The sequence below is a fragment of the Cyprinus carpio genome, chromosome A21 (assembly GCF_018340385.1).
Source record: "Cyprinus carpio isolate SPL01 chromosome A21, ASM1834038v1, whole genome shotgun sequence".
Lineage (NCBI taxonomy): Eukaryota > Metazoa > Chordata > Actinopteri > Cypriniformes > Cyprinidae > Cyprinus > Cyprinus carpio.
This window is the reverse complement of record NC_056592.1, coordinates 6,208,271-6,226,392: the sequence shown is the minus strand read 5'-3', so window position 1 is coordinate 6,226,392 and position 18,122 is coordinate 6,208,271. Positions and strand designations below refer to the sequence as shown.

The following is an 18,122-nucleotide window of genomic DNA, read 5'->3' as shown; positions in this document are numbered from 1 at the left end:
ATTATTATAGTTGTTCCTACACATTCACGTGGAATAGGATGAAGTATTATAATCTCTATATTTGAGCAAAATTGGTCCAGTAGGAAATCATGTATCTGGCGACGTCATGATGGTGAGGAAAGTAGCCCAGAGGAGTGCTGAAACACAAACTAAAGGTCATCAGAGTGATCGGCACCCATCCAGACTGGGAAGACAGGCATGCGGGAGGGCTCAGAGAACAGGTAGGAATAGGTTTGCCCAGATCTAATGGTGACGAAAATTTTGTTTTTAAGATTTCTACTTTTAGAAGTCAGTAAATAAGATGAAGTCTTTTTAAATTTTTTACTATTTTTCACTTGATGGCACTATTTCCTTAGTTTTAGCCTATGGAGCGGGTTTTCTGCTTCTGCTGAAAAAAGGCCAACTGAATTGAAATGATGTAATTATAATTGTGTGGGTGTATTGGTATGTATATCAGACTGTAATAATACTAAAAAAGGAAAAAATTAATAAATAAATCTGCTTAGTATTTAGTAAATGGAGAGTAAAAACAATCATAAAAAAACAACAGTGGCATTATGTAAACAAACTGCTATTTAAAGGATTAAAATCATGAAAATGAATACATTTTTTGGTAGTTATGATCAGGACTGATGATGGAAAAAAATGATTTACATTCCTGAAAACGAAGAATTTTTTGATTGTAAAATATCTGTATTGACATGAACATTTTTGTCCTTGAAGGACTTGAAGAAGGTAATTTAAGCCTAGAAATGGTGCAACAGGTCATACTAACAAACGAGAAAAGTTGATAGTGCCATATATGAGTGTTTGCACCACGTATGGCTTTCTGTGCAATAAGCTGTGATAGGAGATGGTATTTTAACACATCATATTTAAGTTTATTAAAATTTTCATCAACTCACCATGTAGTACGCTACATATGGGAAGAGGTGTTTCATTTTCTCAGGGTGAATGTTAATGTTGGCCTTGACTGCATTGCGAGACCATATATGCCTTCTCTCGAAAAGCTGCGGAGGCGAAATCAAATGAATCAGTATTTCAGAATGAAATAGCTTTGGAACACAGGTGGGATTAGGATAAGATAAGGACATTTTCCCATAACATTCCACCATGTTTGTCCAATAGTTGCTCAAGCTGATATTTTACAGCTTCTTTTTTTAAAAACAAGTCTCTTATGCTCTCCAAAACACTGTATTTATTTGATCAAAAATACTGTAAATATTGTGAAATATTATTACAATATACTAAAAATGTCATTTGTTCGTGTGATGGTAAAGCTGAATAATTTTCAGCAGTCACTACGCTAGTTTACAGTGTCACATGATCCTTAAAAATAGAAATCATTCTGTTATGCAGCTTTTCAGGATTCTTTAATTAATAGAACGTTCAAAAGAACAGTGTTTATTTGAAATAGAAATCTTTTGTACTGTAATATTATAAATGTATTTACTGTCACTTTTGATGAATTCAGTGTGCACTTGCTGAATAAAAGTATAAAAAAATAATCTTAATGACCCCTACATTTTTGAACAGTAGTGTATATCTGATAATCTTGCCTAAAATATATAGTAAATTTTATACATATATAGTCAGTTGCTTGAAATCAGTGCTGACAGTGCTGTTGGTTTTTTTAGTTTAGTCCCTCATTAAAAATATTTACTTTTTTGGCTTCAAATCAAATGCTGTAATGTTGTGCTCTCTCACAGATGGTTGATTTAACACATGAAAAACATGTATGTCCATTATACTAACCTGTCTGAGTTGCTGCTCTGCCTTTACATCATTTGGATGGACGCAAATCTTCTTCGAGCTCATCACAGCAGCTTCTAAAGGTTCAGTTGGTATAGTTTTGTCATCAAAGTTGACAAAAATGGCATTGTTCGGCCGACGAGCTCGATTTGGGGCACTAAGATGATCTTTTAGAAGAACAGGCTGCACTGCAGTCTCCCTGCTGTTAAGTGGGAAGCCAACAAATGTAATCAACAAATCAAACCACCAAAACACACATACAGCTGAACTCAGCACAGAAGTTCTTTCTGAATCATTTGCAGTAGCAGCTAGTCAGTTCGTGAGAATTCAGGTCCTTCTCCATCTTACCTGTGCAATACATCTAGACAATAGTAATAACACACAGCAGTATCCAGATGAGAAAAAATGGGAGGAGGAAGGAAAAGAGGCACAGGACTGTCGTAGAATTCTTTCTTCTCTGGTTTGCGCAAAATGATCTTGTCATACAAAGACATCTGGTTTCCATCTGCATCGTTATGAGTCGCCAGGTACTGGAAGTCAAAAAACTTAAACCCTTATGTAACGTTCCAAACCTGATTGACTTTTTTTTCTCTCCAGAATTATCCCTTTAAGACCCCATTTCAATATTTATCAATACTTGAGTTACAAAAAAAAAAAAAAAAAAAAAAAAACTGTATCCATGCACCATTAAAAAAAATAAATAAATAAAAATAATAATTATTATTATATATATATATATATATATATATATATGTATATATATATATATATAATATATATATATATATATATATATATATATATTTGCACATTTGACAAAAAAAACGAATTATATCATGTTTAATTCATGGCGTTACTGTTTCTTTGTAATCATTTGTGAAATTTACCAGCAATTTCCGAGTAAAGATTGTTTCAATCCTACACCGAAATTGAAAAATAGTAATAAAATTCATAAAATTATTCTTAAAAAAAAAAAAAAACACTAGTAGATGAACTTCTTTAATGGTTCCCATAAGCAGGATAGCAAAACGGATCCTTCGACCGAAAACGGAGTTCAAGTCTTTTAGAAGAATCTGCATATGTCTATTCAGAAAATCTCAGATTCAAATACCATTCACTATAACACTCAATACACACACGTATACATATTCATTTACACTTCCAGTCAAAAGTTGAAGGTCAGTGAGATTTTCTTTTAAAGAGATTAATGCATTTATTCAGCCAGGATGCATTAAATTGATCAAAACTAATATTAAAGACATTTATAACATTGGAAAAATGTTCTGTCTCAAATAAATGCTTTCTGTTAAACAATTTATTTAATTGGGGTTTTGTTCTGTCTCGAATAAATGCTTTATTTTTTCAGCATTGATAATAATAAGAAATATTTCTAGAGCAGCAAATCAGCATATTGTAATGATTTCTGAAGGATCATATGACACTGAAGACTGGAGTAACGTTAATGATGCTGAAAATTCAGCTTTACATAACAGGAATAAATTACATTTTAAAATATATTCAAATAGAAAACAACTATTTTAAATTTCAACTATTTATCACAGTATGACTCTTTTTACTGTAATCTCATATTTATTGTTATTATAGAGAAAAAAGTTTCATTAAATGTAAATACATCTAAACAATAGACTTATCCCTTAATATAAAGAAATATCACAATATCAACAATTGCTTTACAATAAACTTACAATTAAAATATTTGACAGGCAAAGCACTGCTATCACATTCATCAGCCCTGTAAAGACTAATGTAATTCACAAGGACTTAACGCAACAGTAACAACAATTCAAACTGCAGTACAAGAGTCTTAACCGTGTATCTATTTAATCTAAAGCAGAATGTGATCACCTTGGACCATTTGTGATCACCAGATCCATTTTTAAACGATTTTTTTCCTCTAAGATTACGCATACGGAAAAATCATCTCTTGAATTGTGTATGTCTCGGGTAAACAGCAAACAGCAAGTACAGGAACGTGTCCTCTTGTGAAAATCATCCGGGTGGAACAGCGAGTCAGGAGAAAAACTTCTGTTCCGGGCCTCACAGTGCGCATGACCAGTAACAAACAGCCAGCATGGAGGACGTGAGCTGCTGAATTTTTTTTTTTTTTTTCAAAATCACCCTGGATTACCAAATAAAGTAAGTTTTTGATATTGTCACGGCTTTAAACTCAGTGTGAAGTAGTAGAAAACAACGTTGCTCTATTAAACCGACCAGCCTATGAGGTTAAAGGACGTTGTTGAACGGCACAGGACCCTCTCAATAGCCAGTCGGATAAAAAAACAAAAACAAACAAACTGTATAGTTTTAGTTTTGTTTTGTATGTATGTGTCTGTTAAATATTTGTTTTTTGTTTGGAATGACAAATGAAAATTCGATTTAAAGTAGCACGTAAATGTTGATGCAATGAACTGAAATGTTGTGAACGTCACTGTAGTAGTTGTCACATTTTGCTGTTTTTTTGTTATTATTAATTTAACAGACATATATGGGTCTGTTACATTTAATCGAATTTGGGACTTCTTGACCACCTTCAACTGTCAAAATTAATTTAAGACCCGCGGAAGGACTTTTAGCTTACAGGACAGTATACTTACGATGGCCTTTTGGAAAAAGCATCCATGCATACATATGCATGCATGCATGTATATATATATATATATATATATATGTATTATACTATATATATATATATATATATATATATATATATATATATATTTATGCATGCATGCATGCATGCATGCATGCGTTTTCCTCCAAACTATTCATGCATATGTACAGTATGTGTGTGTGTGTGTGTATATATATATATATATATATATATATATATATCTATATATATATATATATATATATATATATATATTCATCCTCTGTATATGCTTTTCCCTCTATACAGAGAGACATGATACGCAGATCAAGAATCAGTGTTCGGCCCAATGTAAAGCCCGCAGGCCGAGCTCAGACAGCTTCTCGAGATGCATCTGTAGATAATGTTCAGCCTCCCCAGGCTTCTGCTGGCTCCTCTTCATCTGAGGGGTCACAGGTCACGGCTGAGAAGTTGATGACTGACTCTCCTATAGCAGCTTTGGAGCCGACCAATGAGGAAGCGTCTCAGGGTAGCTGCCCTAAAGACCAGTTGGAGACTAGTAGACATGGAGAGTGAGTCTGACACCTTCAATATAATAAACGTCAATTACATTTAATTGAAGAGTAGTTTTGTATATTTATTATTTAGAATCATAGGATACTGCTAAAGCTGCTTGAAGTTTAATGTAAACTTCTCTTAAATTTTGGTCTGTTTCTCAATATTTTCTTTTTGTTAGGTTACATATTACTTTATGCAAGAGAGTTTGCATGTTTTATCAGTAATGCTTTGCTTCACAACAGGGATGCAGCATCTAAAAGTTCTGATGCCCAGGATTCAACAAGCACCTCTGTGACTTCTGGCCCTCAGAGGAGGAAACGCTTCACAGCTCTGCCCAACCTGGCCAAACCACGAGCCTCCCCAGCCTCCTCTAGGACTCCTAAATCCCCATCCAAGTCCCCTGTAAAACCAGTAACACCCAGTGAACCTGAAAACTCAACCCCCACTGAAGAGTCTCCCCTTCAGATATCTGAGCCTGTCAACAACCCCAGACTTCCTGGAAGACGGAGACCTTCTGGAGGAGGCAGACAGGCCAAAGTTCAGCCCATCCCTGCAGCCCCACTGCAGAATGACCAAGAGACAGAGACGCAAAACGATGGGGGATCGGAGGACACTCTTGTGCAACTGACTGTCCAGCAAGGGGAGTCCCAACATTCCCTTATAACTTCCCAACCTGAAACCATTTTGGTTCATGAAAACCCTCTGTCTCGTCCTGCTGTGGAAGATGTGGTTGTACTACAGGAGAGTGATTCTGGGCCACCTCCAGCCCAAAGCCAGATGGATCTGTTAAGAGAAAGACTTAAGAAACTTAAGTCGCCATCGAAGATGGTCAATTCCTTGAAATCTCTGAATGACCCAGCAGACATGGTCAGGTTAGCTCAGGCACAGAAACTTCGGAAGCTTCTTAAAAAAGAAATGAACAAACAAAAGGTGTGTATGTGTTTTATATTAGAGCTTTGTCTGTTGTGTAAAGTAAAAGGTGTTTCTGAATATTGATTGTATCTCAATATTTAGTTGTGTTCTAATTTTTATTTTCTTTTTAAATATTAAAAGAACTATATTTTGGTCCAAACACTGGCAACTAGTTCCAAATATTTAAACCATAAACTAAAGAATAAACAATAAAAATCTACTAAAGGCATGTTAAGTTTAAGGTTGGTAAGACTTTTACATGTTTTTTAAAGAATGGAACATACAGTAGTCTCTTATGTTAATATATTTGATCAAATATACAGTATAACAGTAATATTGTAAAATATTTTTACAATTTAAAATATCTGTTTTCTGTTTTAATATATCTTAAAATGTAATTTATTCATCTGTTGTTTTGTATGATTTTTTTAAGATTTTATATATATTCTTCAGTGTCAAGTGATCCTTCATTTCTTATTATTATCAGTGTTGAAAACAGTTGCTTAATATTTTTGTGGAAGCCATGGTCGAATTTTCCAGGATTTAATTAATAGAAAATTCTAACAGAATTTAGAACAGCATTTATTTGAAAAATAAGATTTAATAATATTGTATAATTCACTACTGCCATTTTTGAGCAATTTAATGCTTAGTAAAAGTATGTTTTTTTTTGCTTCCAAAAAGTAAAAAAAAAAAAAAAAAAAAAAAAAATTAATAGTAGTGTACATTTTAAAGAAATATATGAAATCACATTTATGAAGTTGAACAATAATTGGTAATCACAGCTTTGCTTTGTTGCATATTTGTATAATGGTTTTATGCAGGTTATGCAAAGTTTGCTCATGTTGTAACTTGTATGTACATATTTAATATACATACTATATTGAGTTATATATACATATTTTATATGTGAACCTTATTCTTGGTATAGATTAGGTTTAGTCCCAGGCTAAATAGGATTTTCATTAAATTGCAGTTTAATAGGGGAAATATTTCTGTGCTTTTAATATGCTGTACCCTGACCTCTCCATTGACTCTTAAATCTAGGAAGACAAGAAGAAACCCAAAATGGGAACCAGAGAACGCAAGGCACCCAAAGACCATACCAAAATGACCATGAGAGAGCTGATCTATTACCTCCCTGTATCCAACCCAATGAAGTATGTACCATTCTTAATCCCTCTGTGTGTTTTAGAAGTGCATGTAAATGGAAGTGCTGATATTGGATTTGTGATGCTGTGCAGCGATTACGACAAACCTCTGATGACAGGATCTTCTATGCCTTGATTTATATCAAACCCTGACTTGTTTTTCTGTACAGGTCTTTCACAGAAGAGGAGGAGACAGCTTCAGACACAGTATTAGATGACCCTTCTACACCAGCGTAAGCCTGATCACTCTGTCTGTTACCTTAATGCCACTATGAATAGAACAAAGTGTTTTCTCGGTTATGATATAGAACAATGATTTTTCCCTTCAGGCCTTCTAAGACTCCAGCTGCTCCATCAGTCCAGGAGATGGTTGTAGAAGATGATGGTCATGAAGAAGATGAGGAAAGAATGGAAGAAACCCAGCTGGAGGAGGAAGAGCCTCTTCTAGTGCCCAGGGTGAAGGTGGCGGAGGATGGTTCTCTGATTATAGACGAGGAGAGGTCAGTAAACTGCTGATCTTAGATAAATGTAATCCAGAACCTAGAGAAATCAAGTGAAGGTGACCAGATTTTTATTTTGTTGTGTGGGTGTGTGTAGTTTAACAGTCCAGGTGTCAAGGACAAAAGGACCCAATCCAGCAGAAGACAGAGATCCTATATTTGAACGTGGCTCTACCACCACCTACTCCAGCTTTAGGAAAGGCACCTACACCAAACCCTGGTCCAGTGGAGGTCAGAAGACAGTCAAAACACACTTCTTAATCTGAAATGTTAAATGAAATGTTATCTTAATCTTCTTAATTTATGCAGGATCCTCTTTTTTTTTTTTATTCCAGAGACTGAAATGTTTTACCTGGCCATCAGCATGGTGGGGACTGACTTCTCCATGATTGGTCAGCTTTTTCCACACCGAGCTCGAATGGAGATTAAGGTGGTCGCAAGATCATTATATTTCATGATCTGAACACTCGCATACTTGATATAATAGTTGATTTCACCATCTGCACTATTGTTTAAAACTTTGCCGTTTGAATGATTTTTAAATGTTGAAAGAAAGAATTGTTTTATGCTCAGCTTAGCTGTATTTGTTTGTTTAAAAACTGAGTAAAAAAGAATTAATATGAAATACTATTACAATTTAAAATATATATATTTTTTATATATATAGTAATTTATTACTATGATGGCAAAGTTGAATTTTCAGCAGCCGTTACTCCAGTCTCCAGACAATATGCTGGTTTGGTGTCAAAAAAAACCCAGCTCATCTTAATATCATCATCTTTGGTGTTCTCTTATTCCTCCAGAACAAGTTCAAGAAAGAGGAGAGAAATAACTCATGGAGAGTAGATAAAGCTTTCAGTAAGTGACCTTTTACCTCTTTAAACTAACTTGAATGAAATTGGCTCCTTATTAAATTACATTTTAAGACACTTGGTTGACCATGAAGTATGTTTTCAGAGGAGAAGCGACGTTTGGATTTAGATTTCTTCAAAAAATTAATGGAGCAGATCCTAAAAGAAGAGGAAAATAAGAAAAACAAAAACAAAGAGCTTGTTAAGTTGGCTAAAGCACATAGGAGAGTCCAAAGGAAAGTGAGAGGTCAGTTTTTTTTTTTTTTTACTTTTTTGTCTGTCCGTCTGTTTATGATTCATCTTTTTTTGGACAAGTTCTCATACGCTCTTACTCTGTTTTCTGATGCAGCGGCTACAAGAAAGGAAATGGACTCTTCAACGGATTCGGACAATGATGTGGTGTCTGGAGAAAAGGAGAATGAGGACCTCTCAAATGATGGAGGAAGTGATACCACTCCAAAGAAACGCAGAGGAAAAGGGACAAATACTCCAGAGAGGAGAATCAAGAGGGCGAATGGAGAGGGTATGCTTTAAGATGGAACAGTTGAAAAAAAAATAAAAAATTCACTTGTCCTGTAAAAGTCCAGCTGATTTGGAAATCACAGCCTATGCTTCATAAAACTTTACTGCATTTATTTTATGTTTTAATGACATTTGTATCTGATACTAAGCTATTTTTTTTATATAATATGTTTATTTATTTTTTTTTTATAATATATATATTTTTTAATTCACTTTATTTCTCTTTTTCTTTTTTTTAAATATTTTGTAGCTATAGTAGATGAACCTGAGGAGCGTGAAAATCTTACTTCTGATGGCAGGTAAGAATGAACTCAAATACATTATTGAAAGATTACAGATATCTCACATCATTTAATTTAAAGATGGATTTACATGCACACTATCATATTGTAATGTCTTTGAGAGATGTCTCTCATGCTCACCAAAGTTGCGTTTATTTTATCAAAAATACTGTAAACCGGTAATATTATGAAATATTATTACAATTATTTTAAACTATTTTCTCAAGGTCAAATTATTTTTTATAATGCCATTTAGTCATGTGATAGCAAAACTACATTTTCATCAGGCATTACTCCAGTCCTTAGTTACACATGATCCTTCAGAAATCCTCTGATATGGTGCTTGAGAAAAATGTATTATTATTATTATCATCAATGCTGAACACAGTTGTGCTGCTTTTTTATTAAAACCATGATTAATTTTCTTTTATGATTCTTTGATTAATAGAAAGTTCAAAACCACAGCCTTTTGAACAGTAATGTAATTTCTGCACTACTTTTGCAGTTTTAATTTATGTTATAAGACCATTTTTGGGGGGCTGAAAATGAAACTCTCTCTAGCAGATACAAGAGTCCTGCTATTAAACCGGCTCAGCTCAAAGGTCGACCCCAGAGGGCCATCCCGAACCTCAGCCGCAGATGGGGGAACAGGCACCCTGTGCCCAGAGGCAATATCCAAGAGGACAGGACCTCAGCCGAGGAAGGGTGTAAAATGGACATGTCCCCCAAGGTGATGTTATCAGCTGTTTGATGCATTAGTTTTATGTGTGTTAGTGTATTACTGTACAAAGTCAGTAGTACAGTACACTAATGTGTGATTTTTGTACCGATGAGCCTGTTTTATCTGACAAAATTTGTATAATTCACTCTTTTTTTTTAGGCTATAAAAGAGAAGCAGTCTGCAGTTCTCCTTGAATTGGAAGATTTAGAGGAAGAACCTGACCTGAGTGCTGTACAAGAACAGATATTCAATAAACCAACCAGGTATGTGAGAATATTTAGACGATTTTATTTATGTTCCGGAATCTCAATGCAGCTATGCATTTTTTTTATTATTTAGTATTATAGTATTTATTAATATTTTGAATGAGCATTTCTATTTTATATTTAGAGTTTTTGTTAGTTTTTTTAGTTTTAGTAATTGTATGTGCTTTTGTCAAATGTATTAGTTTTTTTTAAACAATGCTATCTATTTTTAATGTATTTTTATTTACAGTTAGTTTTAGTACTTCTTTCTTAAACTGAACTTATTTCAGTTAGTTGCTTAGGCAAGATTTCTTATTTCATTTAAGTTGTTCAACAAGTTGTTCATTAAATATTTTGTTTTGTTGCAGCTTTATTTCTATTACTAAAAATTATTTTAAATAGTTTCAGTTATTTAGTTCTTTCAGTTTTGGTAGTCATGCTAATTATTATTTCTCTTTTAATTAGGTCAGGAAGGATCCCTAAGCTCTCTCGGCATGTAATTCAGGCAGTGACAGAGGAAGAGGAAGATGAGGAAGAGCTCTCTGATCTTCCTGTGTCTTCCAAATTTCATGGTCAGGACATCAAGGCACCTGGCCGGAGAGCTAAATTAAAACCAGGTCCCAGATTGAAACAGGGCATGCCTAGGAGGGGAAAATCTAGGCTGGTGACCTTACTGGCCTCTGGAACTGAAGATGATGATGAGGAGGGAGAAGAGGAAGTAGAAGAATCTGTCCTGAGCCAAGAAGACTTTCCTTCAAATCCTGAAGAGGAAAACCAGGCGTTTGTGCCAATGAGTCTACGTCCTGTACCCCCTGTTAATTCAGAGGTGGTAGAAACCATGGAAGAGGTATGTTTATGTATTATAATAAGATAGAGGACCCAAGTGGGACCACCTTCATCACATATTATTGCCATCAGTGTGTTTGTTCCATTCATAAACTCCCCTGCTTGAGCCTTATTTGAGTTTTATACTTCAGTTTTTCTTTTTTTTGCATAAATTGTTGTTATTGTTAGTTTTCAAAGAGTGATGTTCATTTTTGTTATGCCATTTTGTTTGTATTAATTTCTATGGAAGCCCGTTTCAGCCACTGAATAAAAAATAAAAAACGTTATTGCAACTTTTTATCTCACAATTCTGACTTTTTTTTCTCAGAATTGTGTGATACAAACTCACAATTGCGAGTTAAAAAGTCATAATTGTAAGATATAAAAGTCAGAATTCAGACTTCAGAAAGTCAGAACTGCATGATATAAACTCGCAATTCAGACTTTTTTTCTTGCAATTGCGAGTTTATATCTAGCAATTCTGACTTTTTTCCGCAGTTTTGACTTTTTTTCTTAGAATTGTGAGATATAAACTCGCAATTCTGAGAACACATCAGTCCCCCCACCCCCAAAAAAAAAATTTAACTTTATAACTCACAATTGCGAGTTTATATCTCACAGTGCTATGACAAAAAGTCAGAATTGTGAGATAAAAAGTAGCAATAACCGCATTAAATGCATCTTTAATAATTATTATTATTATTTTTTTTTTTTTTATTCAGTGGCGGAAACAGGCTTCCATAAATTTCTGCATGTCATATCATAAACTCACAACCCTCCTACCTTTCGTTGTCCTTCCCTCTTTTGTCACTCATTGCCATCGGCTCCCAGCTGGACATTTCTGTGAATGTGCCTGATATCCTGGGCACATCCCAGAATGCTTTGTGCCCCGAGTTGTCATGTGAGCAGGCCATGGTGTCTGCCGGTCCTTTCCCTTGTGAACACCAGCTGGACCTGCTTGTTGTAAGTCTCCCCAACATCATCTGTCACATCTGACACTTCCTCTGTTTCCTCATTGGTAAATTTATACATGTTGCGGTGTCCATCATGAATGCACATACATTTTGCTCTTGTTGTCATCTGCAGTGAAATTGAATCTAGTTTCTTCACTTTGGAATTGGAATGTTTTTGTAGTGTTTGATGAGATGGTACTAATTTGTGTCTGATTTGTTTTGGACGTCATTGAGTTCCTTGACCCAGACCACATGGAGGGTAAGGTGATACTCTCTTAAGCTTTCCTACCACCTGCAAACATGGAAAAACAGATCCGATGAACTAAGAAAAACGGTTGCACTTTATAGTGTACTTACAGTGTATTTATCTAAGAAAGTTCTGGTAATACAAGGTAACTACATGGGTTAGGGTTAGGTTTAGGGGTAGGTTCAGGGTTAGTACCTAGTTATTGTAATTACTATAATAAGTACATAGTATGTACATGAGGAACAGGACTGTAAAATAAAGTGCTACCAAAAAAACTGCCACATGAATTGTTATTATATGGATTAACCATGCATTCATGTCTAGTTATCATATGTAGGTCTCCAGTATGCATTGAAAAGTTATATTCCAGCATCAAATTGGGCACAAATGCACAGATAGAAGCACAGTATAAGAAAAGAAAGAAAGAAAATGTCATTTCCATGTACATAGTTGATATAATAATAATAATAATAATAAACAATTATGAAATCAAATTAAGCGAAAATGCACATATACAAGCCTGGTTTTCTGTTTGGATTAAACTTTTTTTATTTATTTATGATAATTTTTAATTATTGTTCAAATAATGAAAAAAGCATTTATGAAAACAAATTGGGCAAAAAATGCAATGACAGAAGTCTAATTTTTTGATTGAATAAAAGCATTTTATTTAATTGTTCATTCATTTATTGTTAATATATATGATTTATTTATTATAATTTACATGATTGTTTAACTAATAATAATAATAATAATAATAAAAACAATAATAAATGTGTTGTTCCTACTATAAATTATATATTATTATTATTTCCAGTATTTTTATTTACTTTTACATTAAGAATATGTATATTATGTTATCATCCAAACTTATAAGAATATTGTGTGATTTAAATTAAATTAGCTTACATCCCCCAACCCTACATGCAGTGCAAGTATTTTACCCAAAAACTTTACTGTTCTTTCTTTTAGTATGTAAAGAGATCAACAATGAAGCTGCCCAGACTCTTCTGACCATCGGGAACTCAGCTCAGATGATCAAGACATCAGAAATGCCCTGTACAAGTGGGAAATATCTTCAACCCTCTTATATGCTTCAATCTAGATTAACACTTTCCTTCAAATCAAATTTGAAATCTTCCTTTTGATTGATTGATCAAAATCTTTTTCAGGTGGAAATGATATTGTTGAACAGTCAAGCATTGTACATGAAGAGGTCGCCCATGAGGAAGTTATCACAGAAACAGCCGTCATGTCCGGTTCTTCTGTAAGCTGCGAGTCAGAGATGAAAGGTGACGTTGAACTTTCAAGCTATGAAGCTCTTATTCCAGAACCTTCTGCTGAAGTAACCCCCACCCAGAAGGAGGAACCTATCAAATCACAGACAACTGAAGAAGATCAACCTCGTCCCATTCAACATGAGACACAGGTTCCACCAAGTAAAAGAGGTCGATTCTCCAAACCCAAACCCAATATTGGTCAAGGTCTGAGAACCAGACGTGCTCCACAGCAGCAAATCATGGGTTCTTTTGGGACCTCTAAGGGTCCATCTTCCACAGAACAGGATCAAAATGCAACACAGCCCATGCAAGAAGACTCTGTCCCTGTGGATCACCTGCCAGACTCCTCTACCGTCCACACTGAGGTACTACAGCCGGATCTATCATCTGAAAGAAGAGAAGACAGTCCCAAAGTCATTCCTGAAACAGTGACTAAAGAAGATAATCGATCTGTCTCATCTTTGAAAAGAAAGACGGATGATATAATCACAGGGGAAAATATAAAAGAACAAGAAGGGGCGAGATTAGAACCACAGCTGACTAAAAGGTATTAAAAGTGTTGTATATCGCACATTTATTCAGTTTTTAAAAATGATTTGTCCATTTATTTTCAGTGATACTGTTGGTCAGTGTTCTCATTTTTGTGATTATTTTTATCTTTTTAAAATTTATTTGAATTAATTTGTATTAATAAATACAATAAATAGGAAGGATAGAATCGTTTGCACATTAAAATTGTTCCTTGAATATCTAAAAGCAGCGCTTCTAATTGCAACAGTTCAGATTCCATAATGAGACTGATATTTATGTGTATTTGTCTAAATAAAATGTCTGTATGTTGTGTGTTTCAGTGTGAGTGAGTCTCAGAGCACATCGGATGAGCCCTCTAAACCTGTCAGGAGGTACCGCGGACCCAAACCTAAACCAAACCTGATTCAGACGTCCAGGCGCACACAGACACAACACAGCACCACATCAACCACAACAGGTAAGACGATATAAAAATCGAGCCGCTGTTATGGATTATCTATTATCTATATATTTTGCATATATAGATTTTTAGTTTTTATATTTTTATATATATTTACATTCTCATTTTCATGATTGTGATATGATTTTTAAAATAAAAAATACAAGCAGAAATGTCAAAACAAAAGCAAATATTTATTTTTATGTTTGCAAATGTTTCATTGCAGTATTAAATGAAAAGCCGGCTGCTGCTGAGTCTTCCACGAGCACTTTCACTGAAAGTCCTGAAGAGGGTGTTGTAGTTACCACAGAACTTGATGTATTCACAAGCGCAGCTCAACAGGTGGTGACATCGAGCGTTGAATCAGCGCAGGTAAAATACCTGTTAAATTATTTTTTTTTTAACCCTCGACAGATATAATTATTATAATAAGGACATATAATAAGTATCTTGTTATGTCTCTGTTATTTAGACCATCAAAGATGTCCCCCCACCAGTTGTTTCTGAAAACAAGTCCAGACAGAAAACTGTAGTCATGCTGGATGAGCACAATAGAACCAATCCTGAGGAAGCTTTTGAAGAGGGCACTGTGAATCGTTCTGGATGTGAATCAGAAGACGTATCTGCTGAGCCCACGCCTGATGAACCTGTGTTTATACTGTCTCTCACAGAAGTCCCACCCACCTTAGATGAGGGGGCGGGCTTTTGGACAGAGCCCCTCCCACCTGCGGCAGCGCCCGAGTCGCATTCTCATGGACAAAGGTACACTTTATCTGATGCCGTAAAACACTTGGAATTTTTTTATAAATATTCGAATGATGTTGTGAGTTTTGTCCTTGTTTTTCCTGGTTGAGAATTTGTTAGCCATATAAATGCACATTTAAATCTAAACCATTCACTTATTTGCAAATGTTTCCGTGTTCTACCTATTGTGTTTGATTTTTTCCTCCCTTTCATTCCTCTTCATTTCAGTGCTAGTGAGAGCAGGGAGGTATCTCACCTTCTGATCACAGATGCTTTAGTTCCTGTGTCTGAGGATGAGGAAGAGAAAAGTGAATGGAGGGTTGTGGACAAATCAGTGAAAGGAGAATTGAAACGCAAGACACCAGCCTCCACATCTCAGGGGGTAGAACATGCATCTTGACTTTTAGCACTATAAATGTTTGATAAATGCTGATATGTGACTAATAGTGAGGCCATTTCCTTCCTAGAGTACCATAGATGAGAGTCAGGCAGAACATCACGGTGAGAACATTTGCAGCACATCATTAAACTCTAAAAATGAGCATATATGGCACAGATTGTAACATCTGTTCATGCATTGCACTGACCTATAACCCAATTTATTTATGTGTTAGTAGTGGAAGGATCGGACAGTCTTGTGGCAGAGGGAACTGATGACAAGGAACATTTGGAGAAGAAAAGAAAACTACCTGAAAGAACAAGGAGAGGTAAAAGAGTGTTGAAAAGTTTGTGATCGAGAACCTTTTTTAATGTTTTTAAAGAAGTCCCTTGTGCTCAGTAAGGCTACATTTATTTGATTACAAAAACATTAATATTGTGTTATATTTTCAGAAGCCATTATTCCAGGCTTCAGTGTCACACGATCCTTCAGATATCAAATATGCTGATTTGCTGCTCGAGAAACATTTCTTATTAGCAATGTTGAAATAATCCAGTAATAATCAATTCTACATTTATTAAAAATGTACTTTCCTCTAATTGTAGTCTGTTTTTTTAAAGCAAGATTCCAAGACATAGCATGGGTTTTACCAGTGAGCTCTTTCTTCTGTGTTTAGCAAAGCTGCAAGTTAAACCCATCCCCGTTTCAAGGAGAAATGCTCAAGGTGTTGATGCTAAAAAGGACACAGCAGCGCTTTCTTTAAAACAGACTACCTCATTACCCATTTCATCACAAGAGACGAGATCGGTTCCAGAGCAAAGTGTGCCTGCTGTCATTTCATCAACCAACAACTCAGGATCAGCAACAATCTCAGACAGAGGAGCAACCAGCGATAATACTCGTTCATCTGTCCCTGAAGCGCCTGTCCAGGAAGGCATTATGGGAAAAGTGGACCTCTCAGGCAAAGAGACGGTTGAGTTAGCAAGTGGATCAGACATGCAAGGTGTCAGTCAAATCACGCCTATTGCCACAAGTGGGCCGCTTACAAGGTGAGTGGCTCTAAATTTTGTCTAAATGTGTGTGTGTGTGTGTGTGTGTGTGTGTGTGTGTGTGTGTATGTGTGTGTGTGTGAGATGTGCTATATCTATATACAGTATACATATGGAGCAAACGGAGCACTATTTTTGGAATCAGCACCCCGAAATTAGTAAGAAACAAATATAGGATTTCATTCAGCAAATATGTCCAATGCAGGACAGTGAATTGATATAGGCTTTTATTTTATTCCTGAAAAAATATATTCTGGATATTTTGACATTACCATTCATTTTTATTAATTTGGATGTCTTCTGTAGACCTGGTAGAAGACCCAAGGGGTTCCTGTCCTTCATTTCTTCTAAGAGTACACAAGGACCCCCAGCAGCTTATCGAGGGGCCAAACCAGGCCCTCCAAAACCAGCAGTCAACACTGCACGTCCTGAGAGTAAACGGATAGCGGCTGGTCCTGTTACCAGTGCAACCAACCCTGGAGTAAAGCAGCCCTCACCGACACCTGCTTTCACCACTGCGTCTGTCATCGAGGTATCATATAGTCAGATATTGCAGTACTTATGGCCACTTTGTATATTTGTATTAATAAAACTGGATTCGATCTCTCTCTCTCCAATCAGCAGAACTCAGATGAAGAACCCACAAGTGTCTCCAAGTACTTTTTCAGTGACATCTTTACTGAAGTTGATGAACTAGAAGACATGGATTAAGGCCAAAGGTTGGAATAACGAACCAGTCACAATTAACTAAACAGTCAGAAATATAGTTTGACATCAGGCGGGTGTATAGACATGTGAATATGTGAAGTTTTTACCAGGACATTTTACAAAGAAGAACCACAACTGAAGAGATGCAGTGAAAACGTACCTCAGTAACTTAGTCGACATAATGATGTTTTTCATGCTATTATATTTTTATTTAAGGATAAATAAGTATTAATTTACTTATGTTTTTGATACAGTTGCACTCTTGTGTAGTTGAAATATGATTCATGTTTGAACTGAATTTTTTTTAGTTGTTTTGCATTTTATTTATAGTTATGACATGTTAATTTCTCTTAGTCTGTTCTCTTAGACCAATTGCTAATATTATATTATTATTATCAGAAAATGCCATTTTTGTGTTTTTTTTTTTTTTTTTTGGAAGTGGCTTTTCTGTATATTTTTTTTTAATGCGCAGCTTTAAAACAAACCTCAATTTTAAATAAGCACTGTTCTGTTTTTAGCTCCATGCTGTCTCCATGCATTTCTCCACATTATCTGTAGCATTTTTGTATTCAGCTTTTAGTCACAAAGCCTAACCTCTGTTCAGTTTTATGCTGGTCATATTTGCTTTTCATATTTGTATGCAAATGTTCTCAAGCAAATGTTTTACTTGTACATCTTTGTAAATATTTTAATAAAAAATGACAGTTTTAATATGTGTAAAGTTTAAATTTCAAACAGTTGTCCATCTGTCTGAATATATGAGGAATAATTTATGTTTAAGAAATAGCTCTCTCCAGGTTGAAGTGCTGCTTGGCTGGTTAGCTGTTCAATGGTTTCCTCTTTTTGGGTAATTTAGATGAAGA

The 18,122-nt window shown here is 35.1% G+C and overlaps 1 protein-coding gene across 5 annotated transcripts; it reads left to right on the top strand.

The window, feature by feature from the left end:
• Positions 1-3,580: 3,580 nt before the first annotated feature.
• On the top strand, positions 3,581-17,974 carry LOC109099464 (transcription factor TFIIIB component B'' homolog). Of its 5 annotated transcripts, none has more exons than XM_042778739.1 (28): positions 3,582-3,909; positions 4,673-4,935; positions 5,164-5,851; positions 6,881-6,993; positions 7,155-7,217; positions 7,314-7,484; positions 7,582-7,715; positions 7,820-7,914; positions 8,288-8,342; positions 8,442-8,582; positions 8,685-8,858; positions 9,108-9,156; positions 9,703-9,868; positions 10,019-10,122; positions 10,570-10,951; positions 11,761-11,892; positions 12,105-12,141; positions 13,102-13,194; positions 13,302-13,956; positions 14,261-14,397; positions 14,606-14,751; positions 14,852-15,141; positions 15,352-15,505; positions 15,591-15,624; positions 15,738-15,830; positions 16,179-16,551; positions 16,858-17,083; positions 17,173-17,974. In XM_042778739.1, the coding sequence occupies exons 2-28, from the start codon at positions 4,679-4,681 to the stop codon at positions 17,260-17,262; spliced, it is 5,052 nt and encodes a 1,683-aa protein (XP_042634673.1). In that variant the 5' UTR covers positions 3,582-3,909; positions 4,673-4,678; the 3' UTR covers positions 17,263-17,974. The 5 variants fall into 5 exon arrangements, with proteins under 5 accessions (XP_042634674.1, XP_042634673.1, XP_042634671.1 ...); XM_042778737.1 differs by having other exon boundaries at positions 3,583-3,909; positions 9,700-9,868; positions 15,741-15,830; XM_042778738.1 differs by having other exon boundaries at positions 3,583-3,909; positions 9,700-9,868; positions 17,176-17,974.
• The last annotated feature ends 148 nt before the right edge of the window (positions 17,975-18,122 follow it).

Coding starts and splice junctions, on each gene's coding strand:
- LOC109099464 (XM_042778736.1), top strand. CDS start 4,679: ATGATACGCAGATCAAGAATCAGTGTTCGGCCCAATGTAAAGCCCGCA. Junction 5,852..6,880: donor AAGAAATGAACAAACAAAAG/GTGTGTATGTGT, acceptor TCTTAAATCTAG/GAAGACAAGAAGAAACCCAA. Junction 15,831..16,178: donor ACCTGAAAGAACAAGGAGAG/GTAAAAGAGTGT, acceptor TTCTGTGTTTAG/CAAAGCTGCAAGTTAAACCC.